The 27,898-nt window shown below is 39.2% G+C and overlaps 1 protein-coding gene across 3 annotated transcripts in view; it reads left to right on the top strand.

The window, feature by feature from the left end:
* The window catches only part of arid3c (AT rich interactive domain 3C (BRIGHT-like)), a 128,525-nt gene that overhangs the window by 64,697 nt on the left and 35,930 nt on the right, over positions 1–27,898 (top strand). For all 3 annotated transcript variants that reach the window (XM_050049945.1, XM_050049946.1, XM_050049944.1), the window contains exon 3: positions 21,775–21,847. In XM_050049945.1, the coding sequence (XP_049905902.1) occupies positions 21,775–21,847 (73 nt within the window). The remainder of the gene's footprint in view (positions 1–21,774; positions 21,848–27,898) is intronic.

Below are 27,898 nucleotides of genomic sequence, written 5' to 3'. Positions count from 1 at the left end.
TTGGACAAAGTTGCAAAGTTGAACAGAATTCACAGGGATTGGCAAAATTTGTGTTAATTGTTGGGACCGCAACATCCTGGACAGACTGAAGTATAGATTGTTAACATGCTGCTTGCACAGTCAACCTATCTGGCTGTTTTTTTCAGTGAGAGTGGCCTGTTAGACTGGACGACATCAAAAATTTGAATTTTAGCACTCTAGTTTTCAGACATGGTTGAACTATCTTAGACCATAGAAATAATATGGATGAATTTTACAAATGGGCATAATTCCCCTTTAACGTACATTTCCACAGCACTACTACAACAACAGAGTCATGTCACGTTCACCACTTTGCTGCTCTCACTTTCTTTCACTAATGATTTCCAGTTGCTTCTACCTTGCTTTTTCTTTGACTGATGTTAAGTACTGTCAATGAAATTCAGTACTTCCTGCACAGATGTTTTTCATTAAAAGCCTGCCAGTTTTTTTTCCTGGTAGGGTTTAAACGTGATTCACTGATCAAAAAACTGCAAGTTTTAGGTAAGGTAATCAGAAGAAATGAAATTAATGAGGGAGCAAGAACAGAAGAGAACAACGCAACTGTGTTAAAAAGAGAAAGTGAGAGCAGCAGGGTGCTGAGTATGACATAACTCTATTGTTGTACTGTTTTTTATCAGCCTTTATTAATTGTTTCATGCAGGCCATTATTTAAGCCTTAGCATTTATTTGAAAATGTATAGTATGCTGAATATTTAATATAAATATTAATATTTAATATAATATTTATATAAGGGACACAGAACTTTAACTATTCTGTAACTCTGGCACAGCATTGCGTTTCATTGGTTTTTCCCATACTGTATGGCATTTATGTTGCATTCCCTAAATTAATTGTGCTTTTTTTTAATGTGCTGCTGTTACTTTGAATTGTATTTTTTGGCCTTCACAGTAAATTAAAATCGTTCAGCCTTTATCAGAATTTTTTTAATCAGTTAAAAAACGTCTCTACCTTGGCCAAGAATAAGAATTTCTTTGTGCTATTCAGGTGTTTTGGAGGTTCAGACATTTTCATTCAGGATTTTATACACAAATTACATTAAAGCACATGCAAAGTTGTCATTCCACTCAAACACTACGGCAGGGGACTTCATTTCCCCATCTATGTGGTTGAAGCATTTCATCATTAGCTCTGAGCTGTACAGGACTGACCCACTGACCCAGGCATTAAGATGGAACTATTACAGTTAGTGTTTTACTACGGAGGATTTTGTTCTAATTGGGGCAGATTTGTGTGGAGGCAGGGGGACATATAGGCTCAGTAATGGGGCACTGAGCTGTGAAATGGAGCAGGAAGGGAATGAGGTGGTGGTGAGGGATTAGTTAACACCTGTTTTGGGGCTTTGGCTATTAAATCTATTTTTGATGACAATGCAGGACATGGTGGTTTTCATGTGGGGATAATTAGAACAGCAGCCTTGAGAGCTCAAGTACAAACACACAATTAGTGTGGGACAGGGCCCAGGCAGAGAGGAAGACGATGGTTGATGGGTCAGGACTGGGAAACTGGCCTGCGGTGGGATTTGCTCCCAGTCTATAGTAGAGCAGATTTGCAACATCAACCAATTAATAGTTCTTTTCCATGATATTTCTGTTTAAACAACATACTTAAAATCTTTATGAATAGATTTGGAGCATGTAGTTGTGTCTCTAAATTCTTAAGAAATTCTTGCAGCAAGGTCATCAGTTGAATGTCAGTGTGCAGTATGTGTGTGTGTGTTAGTAGGCTGGAGGTTGGAGCTGGTTTTCCTCATGTGATAATCTCATGGACCAACAAACAGACAAACTTTACAGGAGCTTACTTTGTGACTGCAATGTAATATTTTAGTCCTGATTTTTATTCTTGGTGTTTTTGTTCAAAAGTGGCAACCCATTGTAAACCACAACCACATATTCGTTGAAACCTAATGTTTCAACAATGCTGTGGTTAGTTTTCAGCCCAAAAAACATGGTGGTGGTATGGTTATCAAAAGATATGTATTTTATTATCATTTGTTGTCTTCTAACACCCACATTTGGTGGCACACAAGCTGCACAAAATGCTGTGATGTGTTTCTGAAAAACACCCAGGTTTGGTGCCACAAACTCTGGTGGAAACGTTGTTAAGGTTGACCAAAAAAACAACCAGTGTTTGGCAGGTGTCCTGCCTAGATGTCACACCAACATCCCCTCCACCTCCAGATGACAAACTCAACTTTATACTTTCATTTTAGAAACGTTACGATATGATACGTATGAAACATGCAAATGTAATGTATTCGTGGTTTGCAGAAATGTATGATGCAAACATTTTCTTTTGGCGAGTGGACTGAAAGTGGATGCTGTTTTGGACAATAGGCATGCACATGCATGTGATTTGGTTTATAATAATGTGGGTGTCTACCTACATGGATTATTTCACATGCTTCCTGAAAAAAAAAAGCAGAAAGTATAATTCAGGATTTAAATCTTGATTTAGATGTTAAAACAGTACTCTTAATTTCAGAAATTTGTAAATCATTAAGTCAAAGAAGCATGTTCTTAAGGATGATTCTTCAGTGTGTATATTTAGCAGAGTAAAAATGAATGATGTCCTTATTTTTTATTTTCCTTTTTTGCACTTAAGGGAATATCAATCCAACTGGTGTTGCCTTGTTTTAATTAGTTATCTTAAGCTTTTTATGCCTCCGCACTGGTGATAGTCTTGGCCGGAGGCATTATGTTTTCCGGTTGTCTGTCCTCCCATCCTTGTGAACACAATATCTTTTAGTAGGGAATTTCTTCAAATTTGGCACAACTGTCAACTTAGACTCATTGATGAACTGATTAATTTTTTGTGGTCATAGGTCAAGGTCACTGTGACCTTGTCTGTCTCAGTCTCTTGAATGTGATATCCCAAGAATGCCTTGGCACAAACATCCACTTGGATTTGAGAATGAACTGAATAGATTTTGGTGGTCAAGGGGCAAATGTCAAGGTCACTGTGACCTTGTCTCTCTATATCTCATGCATGTGATATTTCAAGAACAGATTAGGGAATTTCTTTAAATCTGACACAAACATCCAATTGGACTGAAAAATAAACTGATTAGAATTTGTGGTCAGAGGTCAAGCTCAGTGTGGCCATAACTCAGGAATTCATATGCCAATTTTGACAAAACTTCACACAAATGTCTAATAGGATAAAATAATAAGGTCAAAGGCCAACTTAACTGTGACATCATAATGTTCTGCAAAAACACTTTTCTGGCTATTATTCACTGTCATATCTCATTCATTCATTTGGTCAGATACTTAATTGGTGACTCTAATCTTTGGTGTCCACCTTGAAACTGTGCTGATTGTATAGATGGCTGATTCTGTGCTGTCGGGGGGGAGATGTGTGTCAAGCATCTATGTTTTTATAGACATGGATGTAAACTGCAAGAGAAACTTGACTGATGCATGGAAGCATAGAACTGCGGGGCAGTAATTCTAGTCTAAAAATCCTTATACCATTTTGTTTTTATGATCATCATTATTAATATTATTATTATTATTATTATTGTACTCCTTATTGTTGCATTCCTTAAAATCAATGCACCCGTTCAAGTAAAAGCTGTTTGTTTGTCTTATTTGTCTGTTTATTTGTCTAAACTGGGCTTAAATAAAAGGACAACCAGCCTGTTTGACTAACTATGAATCACCTAATATATAACTATATAGATACATAACACATTAAAACAGGATTGTTTTGGCACTCAAACTGTACAGGTATCAGTCTATGCACATCCAGAAATTAGTAATATTATTTGTAAAATTAAAGCTGAGTTAGGTGACAATAAGGTTGAGTGACTAAACTGCTATTAACCTGCCCTCTGAGTTGTAACAGTGGCAGAAATTCTCAGAAACTGGACAATGTGACAACCAGATAATAGTTTGTAGTACTGGAAAAGAGATTAATGAATCCAAGTTTGTTTAAAAGATAATAGCTTGGCAGGACTTGCCTTTCAGTGGCTCAGACTTATTAGTGCTCAAAGGTGGCTATAGATATTATGAAATGTGTAAAATCTCTCCACAAAATGATGTCAATTACACCTTTATACTCCAGGTATGTACCACTTTGTACTTTATGCAACATTTAAGCCTGGATTACTTTTGAAATATGACACCATTCAGTTCTTCAGGCATTTGCAGAGCATAGGCAGATTCTTTTTTATGTTTTTGTTATGTTGTCAAACAGCCATAGAAACGTTGCCTGAATAAAATACAGTGAACATTTAACAACATGTGAATTTGAATCAGAAATTCTACGACTACTCAGAAAGTATGGACAACATTCATGCACAGAGGATATATATATATATTTTAATAAGCTCATGTCCTTTCCTCTGGCGCCACACTCAGGACTCAGTTTACACTTTAAACCATGCTGTAAGGATTAACAAATTAAAAAAAAACATTAATATGCTAATTATTCCATCCAAAACAAAAACAGATGTCAGTCATTAAGATGTTAGTATGTATCTCATAGCACTGCTTATAGCAACGAATAACAGTGAAAATAATAATAAGGTCCACTTCCATCACTAAATGAAAAGAGAATTGAATTGAGAATTACACAGCAATTATGTTAAGTAACCATATTTACACCCTGTTCAGCTTCTACCTCAATATATAAAAAATGAGCTGGGAGCCCCTATTGTTCTCCCACTGTCTGTGCATTCTGTATAGTAGGTAGTAAAGCATTAATACTAGTATGTATTTGGGAATATGCACCATGTCAGGGCAGTATAATCTAAATAATAAAATACTTTGAGCTAGATTTAAACTCAGGGCCACTCTCCAACAAGGGGGCTCTAGATCATGAAATATAAAACACCCCACAGCCCCTATTTTATCCATCCATATTGTAATCAAGTTGTGCATCCTAAACGACTAAACACAAGGGCATAGGTTTGGTCTTAACATTGGGCGGCAGCTCCTCCCCCACAATATTTTGGTGAAATTTGTGGCTTTTTGGCATCAGTGTGTTGTGTTGTTTTTCATTTCATCAAAAATAAGTCCTCCACTACTTTCATGTTTTTACTGGGGGTGACAAATGTGCATGTTCTAAGTGTTGCGTCTCCCCATCCCCCTAGAATCTATGGCTATGCCAAACACATTTGCAAGGTGGAATAAAACATCATTATTGTGGCCAGCACACGTGTGTTTAGATCTGAAGAGTGTTTTTCTCCCCATAAACCAGATGCACTGTTGAATATTAACATTACAGCCAAAGAATGGATCAGAAAGAGAAGGCTCTGAGGATAAAAGGATGGGAGGGACAGCATGGTGATTTGGTGTCTGCGGTGATTTACTGGGCCTTGTATCTGTCTTTTTGGCTGGAGGCCATATTGGCCTTTGAAGTGGCCCAGATGAAGGAGAGCAGTGTGCTCTGAGACATGTGAATGCTGCTTATAATGGCAGTGGTCATTGTGTTGCAGCACAGAAGCACAAGCGGACAGGTTGGCTGTTTTACCTCCACCTCTGCAACCGCAGGTGTTCCTCACACTAACTATATATACACATAGATACATGCATAAGCACACGTTGGAAACATTTCACATTTTTGTTATTTGATTATGAGCACATTTTGTGTTGTTTTAGTCAAATATAAAGAAATAAATTTTTGGTTAGTTTTAGCTTAGTCAGTGAAATTTTTGTGTTTTCTACACCTTTTGAGGATACAGCTGTTGCCATCATTAACATAAGGTTAGTAAAAAAGACACTGTTTACTTGTTTAACCTGTTATAGTGCCCCTGTCTTTCTGCTCTGCAGTAATACAACAGACTATGTTTCCTTAGTAATGCCAGTAATGTCTCACACTCTCCCAGGTGGCACAAGATGTCAATATGAAGTCAGAAAGAAGTTGAACTCGTATTTTGGACAGATGTTGAATCTAGGTTGGAATAAAAATTGTGTTGATGATATTTTAGATGTCTAACAGTCAAATACTGATCAGTGGCCCTTAGCATCAGATACAGACCCCTTGAGGCGCCATTTAGCATCTGTATGAGATGCACAAGGCCACATATTTTTTGACAGTCAGAGAAAGTGACATCGTATAAAGAGCAAAAACATCTGTATAGGTCGAAAAAACAGAACCTTGACTCAGGAGACCACTGCTAGTGACAATGTTGAGTTATTTTAACCAAGAGTTTGTGACATATATTATGTGATGTATGCCGCATCATGTGACATACATCACATGTTACATTAGTAACAAACATACTTATTTTTACCCAAACCTTGATTTGTTTTTTTTTAACCTAACCAAGTACATTTCTTGCCTGAACATAAGGAATAAACCTAAACACAAAGTAAATACACGTGGGAAGTTTATTTTGAAAAGAGACATGTATATAATTAGTGGGAATTGTAAATTTCCTGTGAACATATGTTGTAAAATATGCCAAGTGAATCTTTCTACAACCAACCAAACAAACAAACAAAAAAACGAGGCAACCGATTTTTTGTAAAAAAGGTTAGTAAACATAACTAAAGTTATGTTCAGGCCTCTAAACTTAAAATCAATTGTTATGTGTACTTATAAATGAAACATAATTTAAGATCAATGCTTATGTTTTCTTATTAAATAAACATAAGTTATGTTCAGACAACTTCTCATGTAAAAAACTTAAAATCAATTGTTATATTTACTTATGAAATAAACAAAACTTAAGGTCCATGGTTAGATTCCCTCATTAAGTAAACAAATTAATTTAATTAATTAATTAAGTTATTAATTTAATAAAGGTAATTTATAAACAACTTAAATTCAATTGTTATGTTTACTTATAAATTAATGAAACTTGAGAACGATGGTTATGTTCCCCCATGAAGTAAACATACATTAAGTTATGTTTAGGTAACTTATAAAGTAAACAAATTAAAATCAATCTTTGATTTTATTTATAAAATAAACATAACTTTATATCAATGGTTATAGTCTCTTATGAAGGTAAATATAATTTTAATAAGATAATAAGATTAATAGTTATATTTACTTACCTTTTTTAAGGCAGTCGCTATCTCAGATTTTTTTTAAGTAAGCTTAACTTTACAGTGGAAGTTTATTTTGAAAAGACAAAAGCATGTAACAACAATTGATGCTGCTCAAATTAAAGCAAAGAAGCCAGAAAAAAAATCTTTAAAACGTAGGGCCACTGACTGAGCATCTGTATTTGAGGACCAGCTGGTCTCTAACTGTGTCTGTCTGCTGTTTGCTGCTGAGCAGTTAGTGTACAGTGGCTTTTCTATGAAAGAAGTTATCACATTGTCATTTGATAGATTGTTATCGTATATATATATGTATATATATGTATATACGATAACAATCTATCAAATGACATATATATGACTATATATATATATATATAATTGCCATTGGTTAGCATTGTCACCTCACAGCAAGAGGGTTCCCGGTTTGAATTCAGGATGGGGGGCTCATATCCCGGGGTGAGGGAGCTCCTCTGTGCGGAGTTTGCACGTTCTTTCCGTGTCAGCGTGGGTTTTCTCCGGGTTCTCCAGCTTCCTCCCACAGTCCATAGACATGCAGGTTAATTGGTGACTCTAAATTGGCCGTAGGTGTGAATGTTAGTGTGAATGGTTGTCTGTCTCTGTGTGTTAGCCCTGCAATAGTCAACCTGTCCAGGGTGTACCCCGACAACCGCCAACAGGATAAGCTGTTACAGAAAATTAATGAATATTGATTATAGTCACTTTAGCAAAGTTGGGCTTTTATTTTGTTGCAAGATATGTTAAATGTGTCTGAAGTGGAAGTGCTGTCTGACATGATCAGTCTTGTTTATCTAACAGCTGGTCTCATAGAAGTTTTTCAGAAGCATCTGTCCTGTGAGCAGAGAAGAGAGATCAATATGAGAGCACACTGCTTCACCTGGCCTCTTACTGAGCACTTACACACCTCTGTGGTTGTCATAGCGCTGCGTTTGGTCTATGGGAAATAACAAGTTGAAATCACATAATGAGACAGCAAAACACAGTGCACAGTGCAAAATACTGTGCATGAAAAAAACAAGAAATGTACTCTAGTTATTGCACTTCTACTCTGGAAATATTTATTGTTGTAAATTTTGGTTTTTAAGGTTAAGCTAGGCTACATTCATTTTGACACTGTTGTGTGACACTGGCTTTTCTGGAGGTCAGCCAGGACACCATATTTCTCACCCCTAACCAATATGTTTTTGTGCCTAAACTTAACCAAACAAAAACCATAATTAATGTTTGTAATTAATGTTTTTGTAGTTGTGATTTAATCATTTCAAAGGATATTGTCTTGTTAGTAAGAAATTAGATTGGTAAGTCTTTTTTGGCTATTTCATTTGGGGGACCAGTTGGAAAAAAGCCCCTCAGTGATTTCTTGTGATCGATGTATGTGTGGTAAACTGCATTTGAAATGTTACCTTTAGACCATCTGGCTGAGAATTCCAGGTCCTGAGACGCAGACAGTAGTGCAAGCAGCATCAGTTACCAGTTCTCATCATACTGAAGGAGCTTTGAACGTCCTCAGCATTGAAGGCTCTTCTATAGTCTAACATGGATTTCCTCAGTGGAGGACAGACCTCAGGATTAACCTTCTGATGCCTCTCTCCTAGTGATTGATGACAGGGAATAAGGTGAAGAGATCATGGGAATCCTTTGGGCCAGTTTATTTCAACCTGCTGCTGTGTCATTTATATGATTTCAATCCCCAATTTACTGGGATCTTGTGGGGTAGCCTGGACAGGAAGTGGTGAAGGTTGTAAAGCATTGTCTGACTTGGAACGATAAATCTGAATTTATATGAAAGCTTATCAACAAAATAACTGAGCTTCGACAGTATAATTGATGACCTGTAACCAAGCATTGAGTCCAGTTTGGGGAGCACACAAGGACAAATTTATGAAATCTGTTTGGGGCTCAAAATCCTCAGGTTGAAATCTGCTCTTGCTGTTTTCTACAGCCGTTTGAGGAGTTTCTGCAGATAGATACACCCATTACAGTCACATTCATTTTAGCCATGCTTGGGAGACAGTCTTTGGTACTTTCAACTGAAAGGTTTGGGGCAGGGGTACTCAACTTACTTTGCATAGGGGCCTTTGACAGGAGGCCAGGGGCCAGATGCAGCAGCCCCACACAAGTCAGGTGGATTCAAAGGTGTTGGATATCAATCAATCAATCAATCAATTTTATTTATAAAGCCCAATATCACAAATCACAATTTGCCTCACAGGGCTTTACAGCATACGACATCCCTCTGTCCTTATGACCCTCGCAGCAGATAAGGAAAAACTCCCCAAAAAAACCCACTATGAGGACATTTGGGGCTTAATCCAGACCCTTTTTCAGGGTGTCTGGTTCCCAACACTTTTTTGATCAACAAGTTCTATTTTAATGCTTTTTCATGCAGTCTGGCACCACATTTATGTTAAAAGTACAAAAAACAAAAAAATGCATTGTGAATCAATTTATTTTCATTGTGAGTAAAAAAATGATTGGGGGACCAACCCTATTGGGGCCCATAGGCCACAAACTGAGTATCACTGTTTTAGGGTTTAGGCTCCAATAAGTCCTCATAATTAAAGCCTTTTTTGTCATAAAATTTTTTGGTAATTGTACTGTACTGTACTGAGTGTGTGTGTGTGTGTGTGTGTGTGTGTGTGTGTGTGTAGGTGTGTAGGTGTGTGTGTGAGTGTCCTGTAGTGATAATATTACACTGTAGTCGGCCTGTTGCCACTTAATCCTGAGGAGGAACACAATGCCTCATATTTGGGCATTTGTGTTTGGAGGGGTGTGTGTGTGTGAGAGAGNACACACACACACACACACACACACACACACACACACACATGCCTCAGAGGGTGAAATGGAGAACTCCATCCATCTTTGCATCTGTTGTATTTATGGTTTATTATATTTTTCTTGTAAAATTCTCCTCCATGACACACACATATTTTCACAAAAAAATTCCATATTTAAATAAGCCTAGTGGGATTAGAAATGTCTAAGATCCTCATAAGTATCTCTCTTGATTTTTATCAGATAGCACCCAGCAAACATTGGTGGGACAATGACGTGTCCCCGACCTAAAATGGTCCCAGTCGAACATCAAAAACTGCAATGTGGTTATGAGGCAAATGACCAGATCATGACTCTGTTTCTCCATCCAGTAATGGTCCATTTAGACCTTCTCTCACAAACCAGGAATACTGATCATATTATTGCTACAATAAAAGCAAATACATGTATTTTTTAGGTGTAAAGATCAACAAAGTCCATGACAACAAAAAGCTGTGGTGGATGAAACAACAAAGCACAAGACTTTCATCCAGGAGACCGGGGTTTAAGTCTCTGGTGGGCCAATGTTAATGTATGATTTGGTTGTGTTAATGACGAATTTCAGAGTTGCTAGGATGCTCAGAAAGGATGTTCAGGTAATATCGCGGACATCAACACAACTTTAATTTGGGAACTATTTCTTAACCATAACGGGACATCTTGATTGGATGTTAAATCAATGGCCATTCAACGCCTCAGTGTTTAGGTTATGTCCTGACTTAGGTCATATACTGTATATCACATCTCACAAATCTGATTTCATGTCTTGTCATTTTGACATAGTAAGTCAGACTTGTTGACTTGAATCAAAATTACGGCTAAGTATGTCATAAACATGACTGATATTTACAGCCATGATGCTCACTTTGATGGCTATTTTTAAGAATATAGCCCACATTCAATTTGTTTGTCGACCCTCACCATACGAGTTCTCATGGTCACTGGTGGAATCCCGCCATGCAATTCTAATTACATACTGACACACAAGAGATTCACAGGACATGATGTGTACATGTCCAGTATGCGGAAGATAACATCTGATAAAGAGTTCGGTATCAGTGTTGTACCCCACTGTTTGGCGTTTTCTTCACTAAATTGATGTGATGCAATGAATCAAGAACAGTTTGTTTGACTGTTTTGACAACAAATTAGCCAGTTGTTCTTCTTCTGTTGTATATCTGACAGAGTAGCTGCTGTGTGTTTTCTGTCCCCAGTGGTTGATAGAGTTCCACTTTAATATGTCAGAATTTTGACTTTGTAGACCAATTAATGAGATAGTGTCTAGGGATGTCCCGATCCGATATTCCGATCGGTATTGGCCGCCAATACTAGCAAAAAACGGGCATCGGCATCAGATCGGACTGCATGGAAAAATGCCGATCCAAGAACTCCGATCCAGTTTTTCACGGAATCCGCTCCAGGTTTTCCGGCCAGCCCAGCGCTCCGCGATTCAAGCAGTCCATTCCAGTGATCCGCTCCAGCTCTTACTATCAATCCACCAGGCCAGCATGCAGACGGCAGACACACACGGAGGGTAGGAAGAGTAGCGGTCAATTTAGTTAACTGACTATTTGTTTTCTGCTCTGGTTTTTTGAGAGTGATATTTTTATTTGGTTTACACTCTTACTGTTTAAGTAAAGAGCACTGATGGCATTGTTTTGGGCACAATTAGTGAAATTGGAGCCATGGATGGACTATTGCTTGTTTAAACAGTTGTACAATATTGTGTGTGGTTTTTTGTCCCCTCTGTTGGTCCCAGGAAACAGCAGCACCAGGCTGGCACTGACACTACTAAAATAACTGAAAAGGAAAGGCTGCATTGTTTGTTAAATGTCAACAATGTCTTGTGGTGTTAATCTATTTTTTATTTATTAGGGGGCCAAAGCACAAGTGTGTGGAGTCTTGCTGCTATTTTAATTTCAATGTTAGACATTTTAAAGATTTCTTGTGTTGATTTATTTTCTATTTATTAAGGGGCCAAAGCAGCCAAAGCAAACCAGCTATATTTTTTATTTAATGTTAATGTTCAAGTTTAAAGTTTGTTTATTTAACCCTGTTAACAATAAACAGGTCAGTTTCTCATACCAACTGTTGTGGATCATTCTAACTAACCCGATTAAGTAGTTGTTCTTGTTAGAGTAATATTGGTTGATCAAACCTTTTCTAACATGACTGACAACAAAATAAGTGAATATGTATAATACGTGCTTGGATCGGATCGGTATTGGTATTGGCCAAAACTCAAGGCTGTAATATCGGTATCGGATCGGAAGTAAAAAAGCTGGATCGGGACATCCCTAATAGTGTCTTCTGTTTATGACTTTGTATTCAGCCTGGTATTACAGAAATACGTAAATATCCACAACCTCTTAACACTGCATTATGTGGTGCTAACCCATAATGCATTCAGATTAGAAAGTCAACTAGAATCATTTGTCTGAGTGGAGACACAAATTCCCTGGTTCAACAATAGCCCTTTTTACACAGAGATTGGACTATGGAGCCGCTAGGAAGTCCCTTCTTCATGCCTCCTTTGTATTTTTACACAAAACCAAACAACGACATCATCATGCTGCTCCAGTGTGTGATTTTAGACAGCATACTGGCATCCCAGAGGCAAAAGAGGCAAAAGAGGCGTGACGGGCGTGATGGGCGTGATGGGCGTGACGGGCATGACGGACGTGACGGGTGTGACATGTTAGACAATAGCATCAGCCTCTAGTGTGGCATATAACATAGGTCGTTGTCAGCACTTTCTAAACAATAACAATAGCATTATAATGGCAATAACAATAATTTGCCGTTCCAAATTGTTGGCATTTTCGGCTGCTGTTCTTCTTTTATTAGTTAGCTGCTTTTTACGTCAAATTGTCACACCCTTCCTGTCCATGACCTCATCCTTCCAGCTATCCCTTTGATTTGGTGCTGTTACTACCTCTGATGCCGTCTTAAAGGTGAGACAACTCAGTCCTCCATTCAGCGATTGTACCTTTTACAAGAACTGTGAGACAGCATAACGGCTTGATATTCTTGCCTCTAACAGGCAGTATAAAATGGGCTTGAGGACAATGTCTGCATGCAGAGGTTGGGTAGCCAGGCAACAGGAAAGTCTGGGACTTCTCAGTGGGGTTGCAGCAGTATACTGGCTTCAAGGTAGGCCTATATAGATATGAAAATTGACGGTTATCATACCCTGAACATTTGCTTATCTACGATATTGTACAAAAAAAGCAAATGGGTGACAAATCTTGCCTTTATTTGAGGTATTTTCAAAAGGGGGACTTTTTATTATTTTCATTTAAGAAGTAGTATAAAGTTTCAACTGTAGTCATAAACACATTTGTTCAACCAAAAAAGCCCTTCTGTTTTCAGTCCTTTAAGGGTCATTCTGACAGATAATAATAATAATCATTCTGTTATACCGTGATACCGCAAAACAGCAATACTCTCCGAGACAGTTATCGTACTGTGAAAATCTCATACTGTTGCGACCCTACTTCTCAGTTCATTTTCAATTTCCAGGTAGCGTTACCAGTGGGTGCAGACCAAAATGGGTCTGGACGTGACTGGATTCAACAAATCAGAGCAACAAAACATGCAATATAGAGCTGACCGACATGTGCAAGAGGGGGCGGTGCTTGGTCCATTTTCAAGCAGGAAAAAAAAGGCAGCCTGGTCCCAAACTTTTCTAGTTTTAGGAAGGGGAATCAGATGCAGATGTAAGTACATTACCTATGTAAATACGTGAAGCAAATACAAAAACTTATTTGAATTGAAACCACTCAACTTTCTTGACCTAACCAAGAATTTGTTTTTCCCCTAAACGTAACCAAAGAGTTTTGGTATGTAAGGCTGTGTTAAGAAATTGTGGCCGTATTTTGTCCTGTATTTCTGTGAAAGCTCATGTATCTCATGACTTTCACAAAAACCTCCTATTTTTGCATATTGTTGCTACTATGCATCTCACTCTTTGTTAGTAATGTGTCTTACACTGAGTAGAATATAGTGTATATGTGAAATATACAACTTGCACTCATTAAAATATTTGTTCAGGACATTTACATAGAATTTCAGTAATGTTCTGTCCATTTAAAAATACAAATAAACGAGAAATAAGTCTGAAAATAACTAAAGCAACTACATATGTATTCACAGTGAGCGTACTGTCTGAGTTACATGAATAGTTCCGGTGAAAGGAGAAAGGCCAGGGGGCATTTCCAAATTCAATGTCAGCAGGCTTCCCTCAGCTGACCCTGGTGACTGACAGCCTGAGAGTAGCCTGAAAGCCTCCAGGTTCAGCTGAACCCAGTGTCCTTCAGCCTGCCTCAGCCTGTCTGTCTGTTCATTTACTTCACACAGTGATGGGGAAAACAAAAACAAAGTAGTGTTCAAACAGACAGGAATGCTGCACGGTGACTTTTCTCTCCAACTTAACTCCTTTCTCCTTGCCTCTAAGCCAGCTGCAGGAAAACTTGACAAATGAAGCTGTGCACATGTCTTTTCCTCTTACCTGTAGCTCGATTTATCAGTCTCGATTGATTTGATATGAGTTGCCAAGTGTTGAAGATGCTGAAGTACCTGAAAGCCACACTTGAGTAAAAGTACAGATATCTTAGCAGAAAATGACTTTAGTAGAAGTTTAAGTAACCTTTTAGAATATTACTTGGGTAAAAGTCGTAAAGTATCTGATATTGACTGGACATAAGTAATTTTATGATATTAAATGTATGTTAGTTTAACTTAACTTTAAAGGGGTTTTTTTGGGACAGAGGGATGTCGTATGCTGTAAAGCCCTGTGAGGCAAATTGTGATTTGTGATATTGGGCTTAAAGCCCTGTGAGGCAAATTGTGATTTGTGATATTGGGCTTTATAAATAAAATTGACTGATTGATTAGTTTTGAAAGTAGAATTACACTTGAAGAAAAACAAGTTTTTTTTTATCAACATAAAGGATTAAAATAACAAAATCATGTTTTTCCTTCCTTCTCATTCCTTCATTCATCTGTCTGACCCTCCTTCTTTCCTTCCCTATTTTGTAAAAAGTAACAAAGATGTTTGGGTGAGGAAAAGTATACATTCTGTTTAGGAAATTTAGTGGAGAATAATTGAAAGTGGACAAAAATATAGAAGCTCAAGTTGAGTGTAGATACTCCCAAAAACTACTTAAGTACTGTAACAAAGTATTTTTACTTCATTATGTTACAACACTGTTGGCCGCAGAAATGTCTGCCTTCTCTCCAATATAATGGAATAAGATGGCACTCAGCTTGTGGTGCTCAAAGAGGCAAACATGTACATCTGAAAAACTCAACAATGACATCTCTGTTCAGACATCATGACCCGGTTACTCAAGATAAGACCTTGTTGTGGGCAGTTTCATGGAGAAACTTTTTTCTTTCAACCAAATGACACCCACCAACTTTATCACAACATAGAGGGAAGCATGCATCTACTGGTAGCTCCCCTAGCACCACTGAGCACTAACTTCCTTCTGAGCAGTGTCGGGTTGGTGGGTGTAGTTTGGTAGAAAGAAAGCAGAAAATAGTTCTTATGTGAAATTGCATAACAAGGTCTGTGGATTATCTTGAGTCACAGGTCATGATTTCTGGAAAGAGACGTTGTTGAGTTTTTCAAGCCTATTTTTGGCATTTTGAGCACCACAAGCTGAGTGTCATCTAGTTCCATTATATTGGAGGGAGACAGACATCTCTATGGCTGATATCTCCAACCCTTGGCAACTCACACCAAAAGAATCTAGACTTTTAAATAGCACTACAGGTAAGAGGAAAAATATGTGTATTTGACTTGGGGGTGAACTGTCCCTTTAACATACGTGTGTTATTGCCTGTAGGAGGCACATGCTCATCATTGTTTCTGCATATATGCCTTTGCACTCCATGGGCCTCACAATTGATCCTGCGGCATTGTCATCCGCTGTGCATTTGTGCACTTAACATTTTTGCAATGGCTTGCTGTTCCTTTACCTTTCGATATTCCCTTCACCATGGACTGCCTGCAGTGCAGCACTCACAATACACTCATATCCCCCCCCACCCCCCCACCAATCACCCCCTCACCCAACATACAACACCAACACACACATACACTCCACCTCCCACCTCCGGAACCCTCCCCTTAACAAACCCCCACCCCCCTATGGTTTCCTCCTGAGTGCTGACCTGCTCTGGTCCTTTAATATTGGTGACAGCTAATACACTTCTAAATGATCAGTTATTATCTCTGGGGCCTCGTCCACAGGGCCCCACTGATTCCAAAGGTCATCCCTCTGTCTTCCAGTATTGATTAAGTGGGCCTGTTAACGTAGCTCTGGGCCTTACTGAAAGTGAACATTGCCACTAACATATTTCCATCAGCTGTATCTGGCTGGAGAGGCCCATTTAAAAGCCTCTTTGACACTGCCGCTGCCCCAGTGAATAGGGCAGGATGAGGAGCATAATGGATATGCCAATAAGGAAACTAGTGCTTCTAAAATATACAGAGGGCCACAGGAATGACAGACACAAGGCGATACCCTGCTGAGATATTATAGGTTTGCATTCTCAGTCTTTATATGGCCTTTTATAGAACAAGCTGTACAAGGAATAAAAAGAAAATATGACTATACAGAGGCCAAAAGAGCTCAACAACTGAAAGTTAAGATAGTAAATGACAAAAAGATCTTTACCAGTTTGTCAACAAATGTTTCATTTTCAACAATGACATATTGTATTATAAGTACATAATTATAATGGTAAAAATTACAGCACCTATGGACATGGACAGGTGGTGATGAAGGCGAGAAAAGGGAAATAATTGACAAAATAACAACAGCAGAAAACAGAAATGTATGTATGTATATATACATATATATATAAAATCCCCCTCTCTCACCCTCCATGGGGGTGGTGGTGTGTTGTCCTCTACCAGAGGCCTGGGAGTTTGAGGGTTCTGTGCAGCATCTTAGCTGCTCCTAGGACCGCACTCTTCTGGACAGACACCTCAGATGTTGTACCTTGAATCTGTTGGAGCCACTTTCCCAGTTTGGGAGTCACAGCCCTGAGTGTTCCGATTACCACTGGCACAACTGTTGCCTTCACTCCCCACATCTTTTCTAGCTCCTCTTTCAGCCCTTGGTATTTTTCGAGCTTCTGGTGTTCCTTCTTCTTGATGTTGTTGTTGCTCAGGATTGCTACATCTATCACCACTGCCTTCTTCTGTTGTTTGTTGATCAACACGGTTGGTTAGCCATCAGCAGTTTGTCAGTCTGGAACAGGAAGTCCCACAGGATCTTAGCTTGGTCATTCTTAACCACCTTAGGAGGTGTCATTCTGACCTTGGGACTTCCAGCTCAAACTCAATGCAGATGTTCCTGTACACTATGCCAGCCAGTTGGTTATGGTGTTCCATGTACGCTCTCTCTGCCTGCATCTTACACCCTCTTATTATGTGCTGGACTGCCTCAGGGGCATCTTTCCACAGCCTGCACCTGGGGTCCTGTCTGGTGTGGTATACCCCTGCTTCTATTGATCTAGTACTGACTGCCTGTTCTTGTTCTGCCATGATTAGTGCTACTGTGCTGTTTTTCAGTCCAGCCTTTTCCAGCCAGTGGTAGAATTTCTTGATGTTGACCACTTCTTCAATCTGTCAGGGGTACATGCTGTGCAGGGGCTTGTACTTCCATGATGGTTCATGCTCCTCTTCTGCATTCTCAGGTTTCTGCTGCCTGAGGTATTCACTTAGCAGCTCATCATTGGGCCATCTTCCTGATCTATTCCTGGGTCTTGGTTGTTTTGTTCTGTACATTGGCTCTAATGCTCACCAGTTCTTGGCCTCCCTGACTTCACTGATTGTACAGTCTTAGGGTGCTGGCCTTGGGATGAAACCCTCCATTCATTGTGAGAAGCATCCTTGTCTTGATATCAGTGGCCTCTAATTTGGCCAGCTTATTTTACCAGTGGGGTATCTGATGACTGGCAGGGCGTACGTGTTGATGGCTCGGACCTTGTTCCTTCCATTCAGCTAGCCTTTACTTACTTACTTACTTACTTACTTACATACTTACTTACTCTTTGTAGATATTTGGCTGTGGCTGACCTCCTTGTGGCCTCCTCATGGTTCCCATATGCCTATGGGACCCCAAGGTATTTGCAGCTGTCCTGAACATCTGTAATGTTGCCTTCTGGTAGTTCAACCCCCTTTGTTATGAACATCTTCACTCTCCTTGACACCATCCGGCCACACTTATCTAGTCCAAATAACATTCCGATGTCATTGCTGTAGATCCTGATGAGGTGGATCAGTCGATGTCTCACTCATTTCTGGCACACAGCTTGATGTCATCAGTGTAGAGGAGGTGACTGATAGTTGCTCCACTTTGGAACCGGTATCTGTAGCCACTCTTTGTGTTGAGTTGGCTGAGGGGGTCCGGCCTTGTGCAATTGGCTTTGAGTTGGCCTCCAGAGTCATTTTCCACAGTCCCACTCAGTTCTTGATGAAGGCTTTTAGTGTGTCCTGTTGATGTTGAACATTTCCAAGCATTCTAGCATTCATGTGTATTTCACTGAGTTGTAGGCTTTCTTGTAGTCAATCCAGGCAGTGCACAGGTTGGTCTGCCTGGTCTTTCAGCCTTGGGCGACTGCGCTATTCACTAGTGGCTGGTGCTTGGCTCCCCTGGTGTTACTACCAATTCCTTTCTGGGCCTTGCTCGTGTATTGGGCCATGTGCCTATTCATCTTAACTGCTATTATGCGTGACAGGAGCTTAAATGTTGTACAGAGGCAACTTATTGTCCGTTTGTTGGATGGAACCACACCCTTCTGGGTGATCCTTTATGATCAGGATTATCTGTCCCTGGCTCAAATGCTCTGGATGGGTCCCATCCATCAGCAGCTGGTTCATTTGTGCTGTCAGGTGTTCATGGAGTGCAGTTAGTTTCTTTAGCCTCTCTTTAGGTGTGGATCATGTCAGGGCCCGGTGCTGTCCAGCTCTTCATACCTGATACTCTTTCTTGGATGTCTGCTGTTGCAATGGTAATTGACTCTTGTTCTGGAAGATTGCAGTGGTCTGCTCTTAGATCCACTAGCCACTTAGCATTGGTATCAGGTGATGCCTCCTTCTCCCATATGCTCTTCCAGTATTGTTCCGTTTCAGCCCTGGGTGGATCTATTCTCATGTTGTTACCCTGCCACTGAGAGTAAACTTTGGATGGCTTGGTGGAGAACATCCTATTTATTCCCCTGGCTTCTTCTTCTCTTGTCTATCTTTTTAGGCAGGTTGCCAGAACTGTGAGCCTTTGCTTGGCAGTCTCCAGTGCCTCAGGTATAGACAGTTTGTTGTACTTTCTTGGTATCCCTTTTTTCCCCACACATTTCTGTAGAGAGCTGACTAACCTCTCTCAGTGTTGACTTGATCTTGGCCTACAGCCTCCTTTTCCATGCAGGGTAATGCTCTTTGTGGCTCATAGTGTTCATCTTGTTGCCAAGCTTCTCTAGGATCACTGTTGCTGTGGTGTTTATCAACTGATTCGTCTCAGTCATGGTCCTAGTGGGGATAGTACATAGTACTGCATTCCCATCACCTAGCAGACTTTTAGAGGGTACTTTGTCACTTAGCCTTAGTAATTGGGTTCAGGGTGCCGGGATTCCAGCTTATTCGTTGTTATCAATGTCAGGTCATTTGCCACTTGGTTACTTGTGTGTAATAAAGTATACAAGTATAAGAAAAATATGTATTAAATGAAACTATAAAACTTTCAATGCCTGAACATTGTTGTGCAAAAGCAAAATTACAAATAATGCAACATTTGTTAAATGTTTTGTGACACTATGAGTTAGGGGTCACTATTCAAATCTAAAACTGTTATTTTCAATGTCTAGACATGGTTGTTTAAAACCAAAATTGCTCTATATTCTAAGATAGGAACGTCCCTTTTGTCTGTAGGAACAGTCTGTCACACCTAATTGGCCTTAGTGAAATGCTGCAATAATACAATAATTAAGTTGTTATGTCCTTGTCTTACCTTGTTACTATTGCTAAAATTGGTCAAATTTGTATGATATATCAAACTGCAGATGTTATTCAGCATAAGTAAACAAGTTTCAACCATAACATTTGATCAGATTTAATACCTTGTCCACTTTTGTGTTGCAATTAGCTGTAGATGATTTTGGCAGAGTTAGCCGCCATCTTGTTTTTACATAGATCAGCACACTGTGCTCTTTCTACCACTAGATGTCACAAAAAAGTGTCCACAAATGAGGACCACAGGTCAAAGTTAAGCAAAATTAAGTATAAAGTATAGCAAACCCAAAATGTAATGTCCTCCTAGAAGAAGGTTCTCAGGTAGGTAGGTAGGGTCTCAGGAGGTTAAACTACTTTCTTCTTTACATCAGTGCTAGGGCTGGGCAATATGACCTCAAATCAACATCACCATTAATTGAACATTTTACCTCGATTACGATTAATGAATGATTTTTTTGGGGGGGGGGGTTTCCCCCTCGTAGTTCACTGGCAAGGTTTATACTCTAAAAATGCTCTATTAAAGCTTGTTATAGTTTGTGTTATCAAGAGCTGCTTTGTGGAGGCACTCATTGCTGGGTGCTTATCAGTCTCTTTCTTGTTTTTTTGAGCCATGTACTGTTCATATCTGGTAACACGATTGTGCTCCAAGTGCTGAAACCAATTGGTAGTATTACCTTTGGTTGCTGAAACATTTTTTTCTACAGTGTTTCCACTTTACTGACATAGGCAAGATTATATCCGTTAGAGGTTGTGAATGTTGGTCTTTTGATTAATTGCGCAGCCCCAGTACAGTGCAGAACACTTAAAACTGTGGAAAAAGTAGTAAAATACAGTGGCAGTGTCATTTTTGTTGATGTTCTGTTTTTTTTTCTGATCAAGCAGCACAGTGCAATGTTGGAGAAATTTGACATGAAATGGCAGGTGTGAATTCCACCTTTGCAGTTAATTTGGCTTAAATCAATGAAAGAGTGGAAAGCAACATGCACTTGCTTTATTTCCATTGTGATGCAAGGAATCAAATCCCTTGAATAACAAATTTTAAAGAAGTGAATTCCTGCACAAACTGATCACCTTTTTATTGATTTATTTAAAAAGTGGCCGACACTTTTTAAAACATTAATGCAGAGGTGATAAGTGTGTGCTGGAATTCACTTTTTTCTTTGAAATTTAATCAATGCAGGCACATGAACAGACTCATTTACAGATTGAAATCTCCATCACAACAGAAATATAAGTTGGTCTGTTGCGATCAGTTGTTGGTAACACCGTAAGTGTCATCTTTGAAGTTGTAGTTTTTAATAGTGTTGCTTTGATTTCATTCTATCATGAAGGCATTTATTTTGCTCCCTATGTATATAAAGAGAGGTGGAGGAAATATTAAAACCACCTTGCACAGGACTTTAAATGAATTAATGTTACTATATTGTGTGTTTGTGCTCAGTGATTGTGTCTGCACAACTTTTTGAAGGGGTTAAATATAAAGGCTAATGGGCATTTGTTTAGAGCTGACAAAAACATACCTCTCTAAGGCGCCCAGATGTGAAAAAGCTATTCAGGGCTAAAAAACATTTTCCTGATATTGTTCTAGCACCAGCATGGCACTGTTTGTCTTTGTGTTGAAGGTGTGTGTACCAGGTTATCTGTGCTGCTGATCAGTAGCTGCTGTGTGATACACTCACTGTGCTCAAGGTTACTCAGGGATTGTCTTTAAGGAACTCATTGTCCTCGTCTGTGTTGGCCATAATACTAAACAACCCCAGTATTCAGGAGACTCAAAGGCTTCCTCACCTACTGTAACCCTGATCAAACATGTTCTTGATTTTCTTTGGTGAAAATGTTGAAGACATTAGTAATTGATTTTTTTCTTTCTTTTTCAGTTGTATGAACTGGATGATGATGAAAAACGCAAAGAGTTTCTTGATGACCTTTTCAGTTTCATGCAGAAACGAGGTAAGTGATTTCCACTTTAGTGCTTTTTTCCCAGCATTCTCTAATATGTCCTTCAATCAATCAGTTAATAACAATTTACCACATTACATGCCCATGGACTCCAGTGTTTCCAAAAGTTGAAAATGTTTTGTTTTCCAGTCACAGTCACTAGGTGTACATGCACAGTGATTGGATGACTGTTCTTGTCCCAGTACACAAGCACGGTAGGGGAATCGCTTTATTGATCAGGCTTCTTTTAGGTGCTTCCACCGAACATGGATTTGCTCAGGCATCCTTTTAAATCCAGTGTCGTGAAGCTGTTCAGCCACATTTTTGAACAGGCCACCATTTTGTGTTCCTCCCATCCATGTCTTTTCAAATATATAACTCTTTTAGCTGACACAGCATGAACTGTGTTTCCTCGTCTGTCCAAAAACGTATGACTCTGGATGTAGATTTCACCATGTTGTTACGGGTCTCTTCGTCTGTTACACATTTAATGCTATTTGACTTCTGGGTCGAAGCGGGGCGGAAACTGTGGAGCATGCACAGAGCGCTTAGGCCAGTTTGGATCTGATTGATTGTATACATGCAGGAAGAATTTGACTCCAATCACATTACCTGGGTGTGTTAGTCTGACTTTGAGAAATTAAAATTCTGTGGCAGGCTCAGCTTTGACTCTGAAAAACCAATAAAAAAAATCTGTTTGTACAAATAGTCCTGCTGAATTAATTCTATACACAGAAAACAGTGCACTCAGTTGTAAAGCTTCCAAGTGTCTCGTGACCCCATACTATACAACAGCAATAAATCTGCTGAGTAAAATCTTAAACTGATAGGAATGATGGACAAAGTTAAATGAAAATAAGTCTTCGATATTTTTTTTTTTTTTTTAAAAACAGCAAAACCATTGTATGTGCACAGTCCATCTGTAAGGGGCCAAACAAAGGCACATGACTACAGTGCAAACGCATGTCACCCAGTGGCCCCCTCAGAAATTTTTCATAGGGGTCTCCAGATGGGACCACTAAAAATCTTGGGGTGGCACACCAAAACTAAAAGCTATAACTGAATTTCAGGAATTCGATTATGCTATTGAAGTATATAGGTTAGTTGAAAACTCTGTCAGTATGGAGACTTAAGGAATCACACACTGATATACTATGTTTTCTTGTCTTACATTCAATGTTTCTCATTGTCTGATGTGAATAGACTAATACCAGTACAGTTAACATTTGAGTTCCAAAACTATCCTGTGTAAATGTGTTATGGATCTGTATGTTAGGCAGTTCATTGGTCTTCAAATTGGATGGTTGTTCCTTTTCATCAAAAAGATACACATACAGCTTTAATTTGAAGCAGTACTTTGACCGTAAAGAGCAAAACTCTTACTGGGAACAAGCCTTCTCAAATTCAGGGGAGACTCATGGGTACCCATAGAACCCATTTTTATTAAGATATCTTGAGGTGAGAGTTCATGGGACCCTTTGAAAATGGCCATGCTAGTTGTTCCCTCTACAAAACTTAGCCTAACTGTAGCTTTATGTAGCCCCCACCCCACAAGCCACACCAACTTTGTTTTTACCAGTGGATGCCTTAGGATGTCTAGTTTCATAAGATACCATTACCTTTGTCATGAAATGTGCAATGTTCCATAGCCTTCTATTCCGTTCCATAGACAGGTTAGGGTTAGGGGTTAGGGAAGGCCATGAATTTATTTTTAAATCTTTGTGATCTGCTGGAATTAGATGGGAACAAATATATGCACTGCAACACCCTGACATTCACAGACCTCCTCACAATCTGATGAGTTATCTGCTTTTGTTGTGTGATGGTGTGTTTTCCCAAAGTGAGGATTCTGCTGGCAGTCGCTGGTTTTGTCGGGGAAATAGATCTGTGTTTAGACCCTTCCATAATATGAGGAAGTTAACCACCCAGCAGAGAATAAAAGGCACTGCCACTTACAATGACTGTCTATTTTAGGAGCACAAGGCTAGCGTGCCATGTTTTTGTTGTTTGGAATTCCTGGTGCTGCTGCACACAATGTTTTACATGTGTGCAGATACATTTGTTTTATGCCCTCACCTGGCTGTCCTTGACTTACAATGCAGTAGACTTGGAATTAGGAAAAACAGATTTTTTAGTGCAGTTTATTTTCCATTCTATGACATCATCTATATTGTTTAAACAAAAATGATCCAGAATTGCGGTAATTTCAGATCATTTTCAGTAAAGTTTCAAATCAAATGTATTACACTCCATGTTGAGCGATGGCAGACTGGGCCATTTGGTTTCCTGTGCAACATAAGAAAAAAAATAATGCCTCTATTAAGATGAGTTCGGAAGGAATTAAAACTTCAAATAGAAATTTATATGGAAACATTAAATGTATTTTACTCACAGAAAACTTAACATACATATAATGAGAATTTAACAGCTGAAATCCAGATCTATATTGCCAGCATTTGGGTAAATTGTCATCATATGCATAAATATTCAGTTATCACATGATGCTATCAAATTTGGAATGCATTTAACAGCTCCGATGCCAGAAGAAAATGTTGACATCCCACTTTTCTGCAAACAACACGTGGTGCATTTCAACACGCACACATGGATATTTAGGATGTTATAGGATTAGTTTTGACTCTTTACTGAATATAACAGGACTTTAAGGAAAAGGAGCATTTCTGTTCCAGGTGAAAAAACTGAGGGAAAGGGGATTCACAAAAAGAAAAAAATAGGCATATCATTTACATGCACAATCATCACTCCAAAAAGCTGTTAGAGATAGCTTACCTTGTAGTGATATAAGATGCAAGGCTTTCCACAAGGAGCTAGGGGGGCTGTTAAAGCCCAAATTTGGTGGCCTCTGCAGTATTCTATCATATCTGATCTTAACTATTGCATATTTTAATGACTGCAAACATGTAGTAAATCACTGTAAAGGCGACGTAGGCTTCTTGTGCATTTTAGCCCACAGAGTCTGTAAATAGTTATAAACTAGTAGTGTAACAGTTCATAAAATTCACAGTCCGGTTCACGGTTCAGTACGTTTTCAACACAGTAAAAATGTAAAATTTTTCTTGATTTTCAAAATGTGTATAAAAACTAAATCATTAAGTATAGTGCTTTGTTTTTTACTTTGAACAATGACAGAGCTATACCTGAGTGCATCTTCTGGGGTGTCTTCTTAGCAGCATATAGAATAAAAATGGCCCCTTGAAAAAAATATTAAGATATAAACAAATGCAAACAACAGAAGCAATTCTGTTTCTGAAATGCCAAAATGTCCTTTTTCATGAATAAAAACTAACATCATAATTTGGGCTTTTTTTGTACAAGGCAGGAATTATGGTCTGTCTGAAATGGGCTCATAAAGGAGTAGTGTAATGGAGCTTGAATGCATTAAGCAATATTTGTAGAGCCTATATTTTCTCTCAAGTCAAGTCACATATCGCAGCTATGTTACAAGTCCCTGTGGTGATTTCATTTGCCCTGTCTGAATCAGTTGGGAATGGCTGCCCTAAACGCTGTCAGGACAACATTAGCTTGTAGCTTGTGCTCCCCGTTGTTTTCGTCTAGTTCCACCTATTGACACACTGGGGTGATATCAGTGTAAATGAGTTGACATGTTTGAAGTATTCCCACTGATGTAACCTCTTGTGTGACGCAACATACCGTTGATTTTTATCCACCACTCTCTCTCGCCATCGCCCTCATAATTCACAGAGAGCCCAAAGTGGCTCCAAACAACAAACCTGTAGGTTATTGGAGGATCTTCTATTTCTGGTTTGGTAATGACATTACTAAGCATCTTGCAGCTAGTTAGCTTAGTGTAGCTGAACAGAACTTTTGTCATTGCTATGGACTGGTCTCTAAAAATGGCCTGGTCTCTCACCCTAGCATGGACATGTTAATTACTGAGCTGACAGTTCGCTGAGCCACAGTGTAAACAAAGGTTTATTATGTTTTATTATAGGTCCACTCAATAATATAATATAATATAATATAATATAATATAAAGATCTGTGTTTTGAATGGCTGTAGAGATACATATACAAACATTTTTGTTACACGACAGAAAAAACTACACAAGAATATTTTTCATAGGCATATAACTACCTCAATATAATTATCTATTTTCAAATCAAAAATGGCCCGGCAAAGGGATTCTGAGACAGTGCTGGAGAACTTCAAGCCCTAATATGAAGGTTTTGGGAATATCCCAAACACTAAAGTCTCATTTGACCACAGTCCAGCTGTGTGCTGTGACAGCTGTAGAAAAGCACACGTTGATGAAGTAATGATGTAGCTGGGTGGTCACTTGGGTTTAGAGACAGTATGGATTGTTGTTGGAGCGTTCAATTAGAGATTGATTTTGGACTTAGTGTAGGGAGACATTGTCAGTGCAGAGCAGATCAGCAGCGGCCTATCTCCACTGCTCGCCTCTGACAACTGTGATCAGAGTGGACTGCTCCAAATATCCCAATCAATGTTTCTTGAAAACATCACTGTCATTCAGCACTGACAAAGAAATGTCAGCCAGGCTAGCTTGCAGTTGTGTCAAAGTGTCAAGAATACAGTGCTCCTTTAATATTGTTGATTTATTGGCTGGCTAAAGCCAGACCACAATAATACAACAGGTTTGAGCTTTCCTATTTGAGCTGCATGTTTTAGTCAGCACTGAGCCTGAAATGTGGATGTCAATTTAATAGAAAAATAAATAAATAAATGCTTAATGCATAAATAAATAGATGCTTAATATATTAAACTGTGTGGATTGCAAAGAGTGAAACCAACAAGTCTTCCAAACTTAAAATGCAAAATATTTTTTTGTCATGGTCTTTCAAGATGATGCATATTTTCTGGTCTGAAACCAGATCAGCAGAATGACATTGTTAATCAGAGCCTTCTAAAATGATAATCAATGTTCGTCCAGCTGCTCTAAAGGGTCAGTTCACCCCAACATCAAAAACACACATTTTTCCTCTTGTCTGTGGTGCTATTTATCAGTCAAGATTGTTTTGGTGTGAGTTCCCGAGTGTTGGACATACTGGCCATAGCAATATCTGCCTTCTCTCCAATGCAATGGAACTACATGGCACTATAACCTTGTTGTGAGCAGATTTATGTAGGAACTATTTTCTTTCTACCATACTACACCCGCTAACCATATCACCATGCAGAAGAAAGCGTCCATCTACTCATGGACGAGAGGTTCGTGCTTATGACCGCTTGTGGTGTAAACATTACTGGCATCCACCTCCGCTGAGCTGTAACCTTAGCTAGCTCAATGACACTCTCAAAATCCTCTTACCTTAAGTCAGTGTTGGCGAGGTACTAGTTACATGTAATTAAATTACAAAATCAATGTAATTGTAATCAGTTACAGTTACTGAGAAAAAATATGTAATTACAAATTTCAGTTACTATTTAAAATGTTGGTGATTACAAACAAGTTACATTACTTGTGGCTCCAAGGACTACAGACCTGTGGCATTGACCTCCCACATCATGAAGACCCTGGAGAGACTTGTCTTGGAGCAGCTCCGGCCCATGGTCAAGCCACTTTTGGACCCCCTCCAGTTCTCCTATCAGCCCCGACTTGGAGTTGAGGACGCCATCATCTACCTGCTCAACCGTGTCTATGCCCATTTGGATAAGCCGGCGAGCACTGTGAGGGTCATGTTTTTTGACTTCTCTAGTGCGTTCAACACCATCCGTTCAACTCTACTGGGTGACAAGCTGACAGCAATGCAGGTGGATGCCCCCCTGGTGTCCTGGATTGTAGACTACTTGACTGGCAGACCACAGTATGTGCGCTTGCAACGCTGTGTGTCAGACAGTCAGTGGTCAGCAATACCGGGGCCCCGCAGGGGACTGTCCTCTCTCCCTTCCTCTTCACCCTCTACACCACGGACTTCAGCCATTGCACTGAGACCTGCCATCTTCAGAAGTTTTCTGATGACTCTGCTATAGTTGGATGTATCAGCAAGGGTGATGAGGATGAGTACAGGGCATGCTCACATGGTGTGAGCAGAACCATCTGCAGCTCAACGTGGCAAAGAC

This window comes from Epinephelus moara, chromosome 8 (genome assembly GCF_006386435.1).
Source record: "Epinephelus moara isolate mb chromosome 8, YSFRI_EMoa_1.0, whole genome shotgun sequence".
Taxonomy (NCBI): domain Eukaryota; kingdom Metazoa; phylum Chordata; class Actinopteri; order Perciformes; family Serranidae; genus Epinephelus; species Epinephelus moara.
Note: the sequence above shows the minus strand (reverse complement) of the source record. Positions and strands in the feature narration are given on the sequence as shown.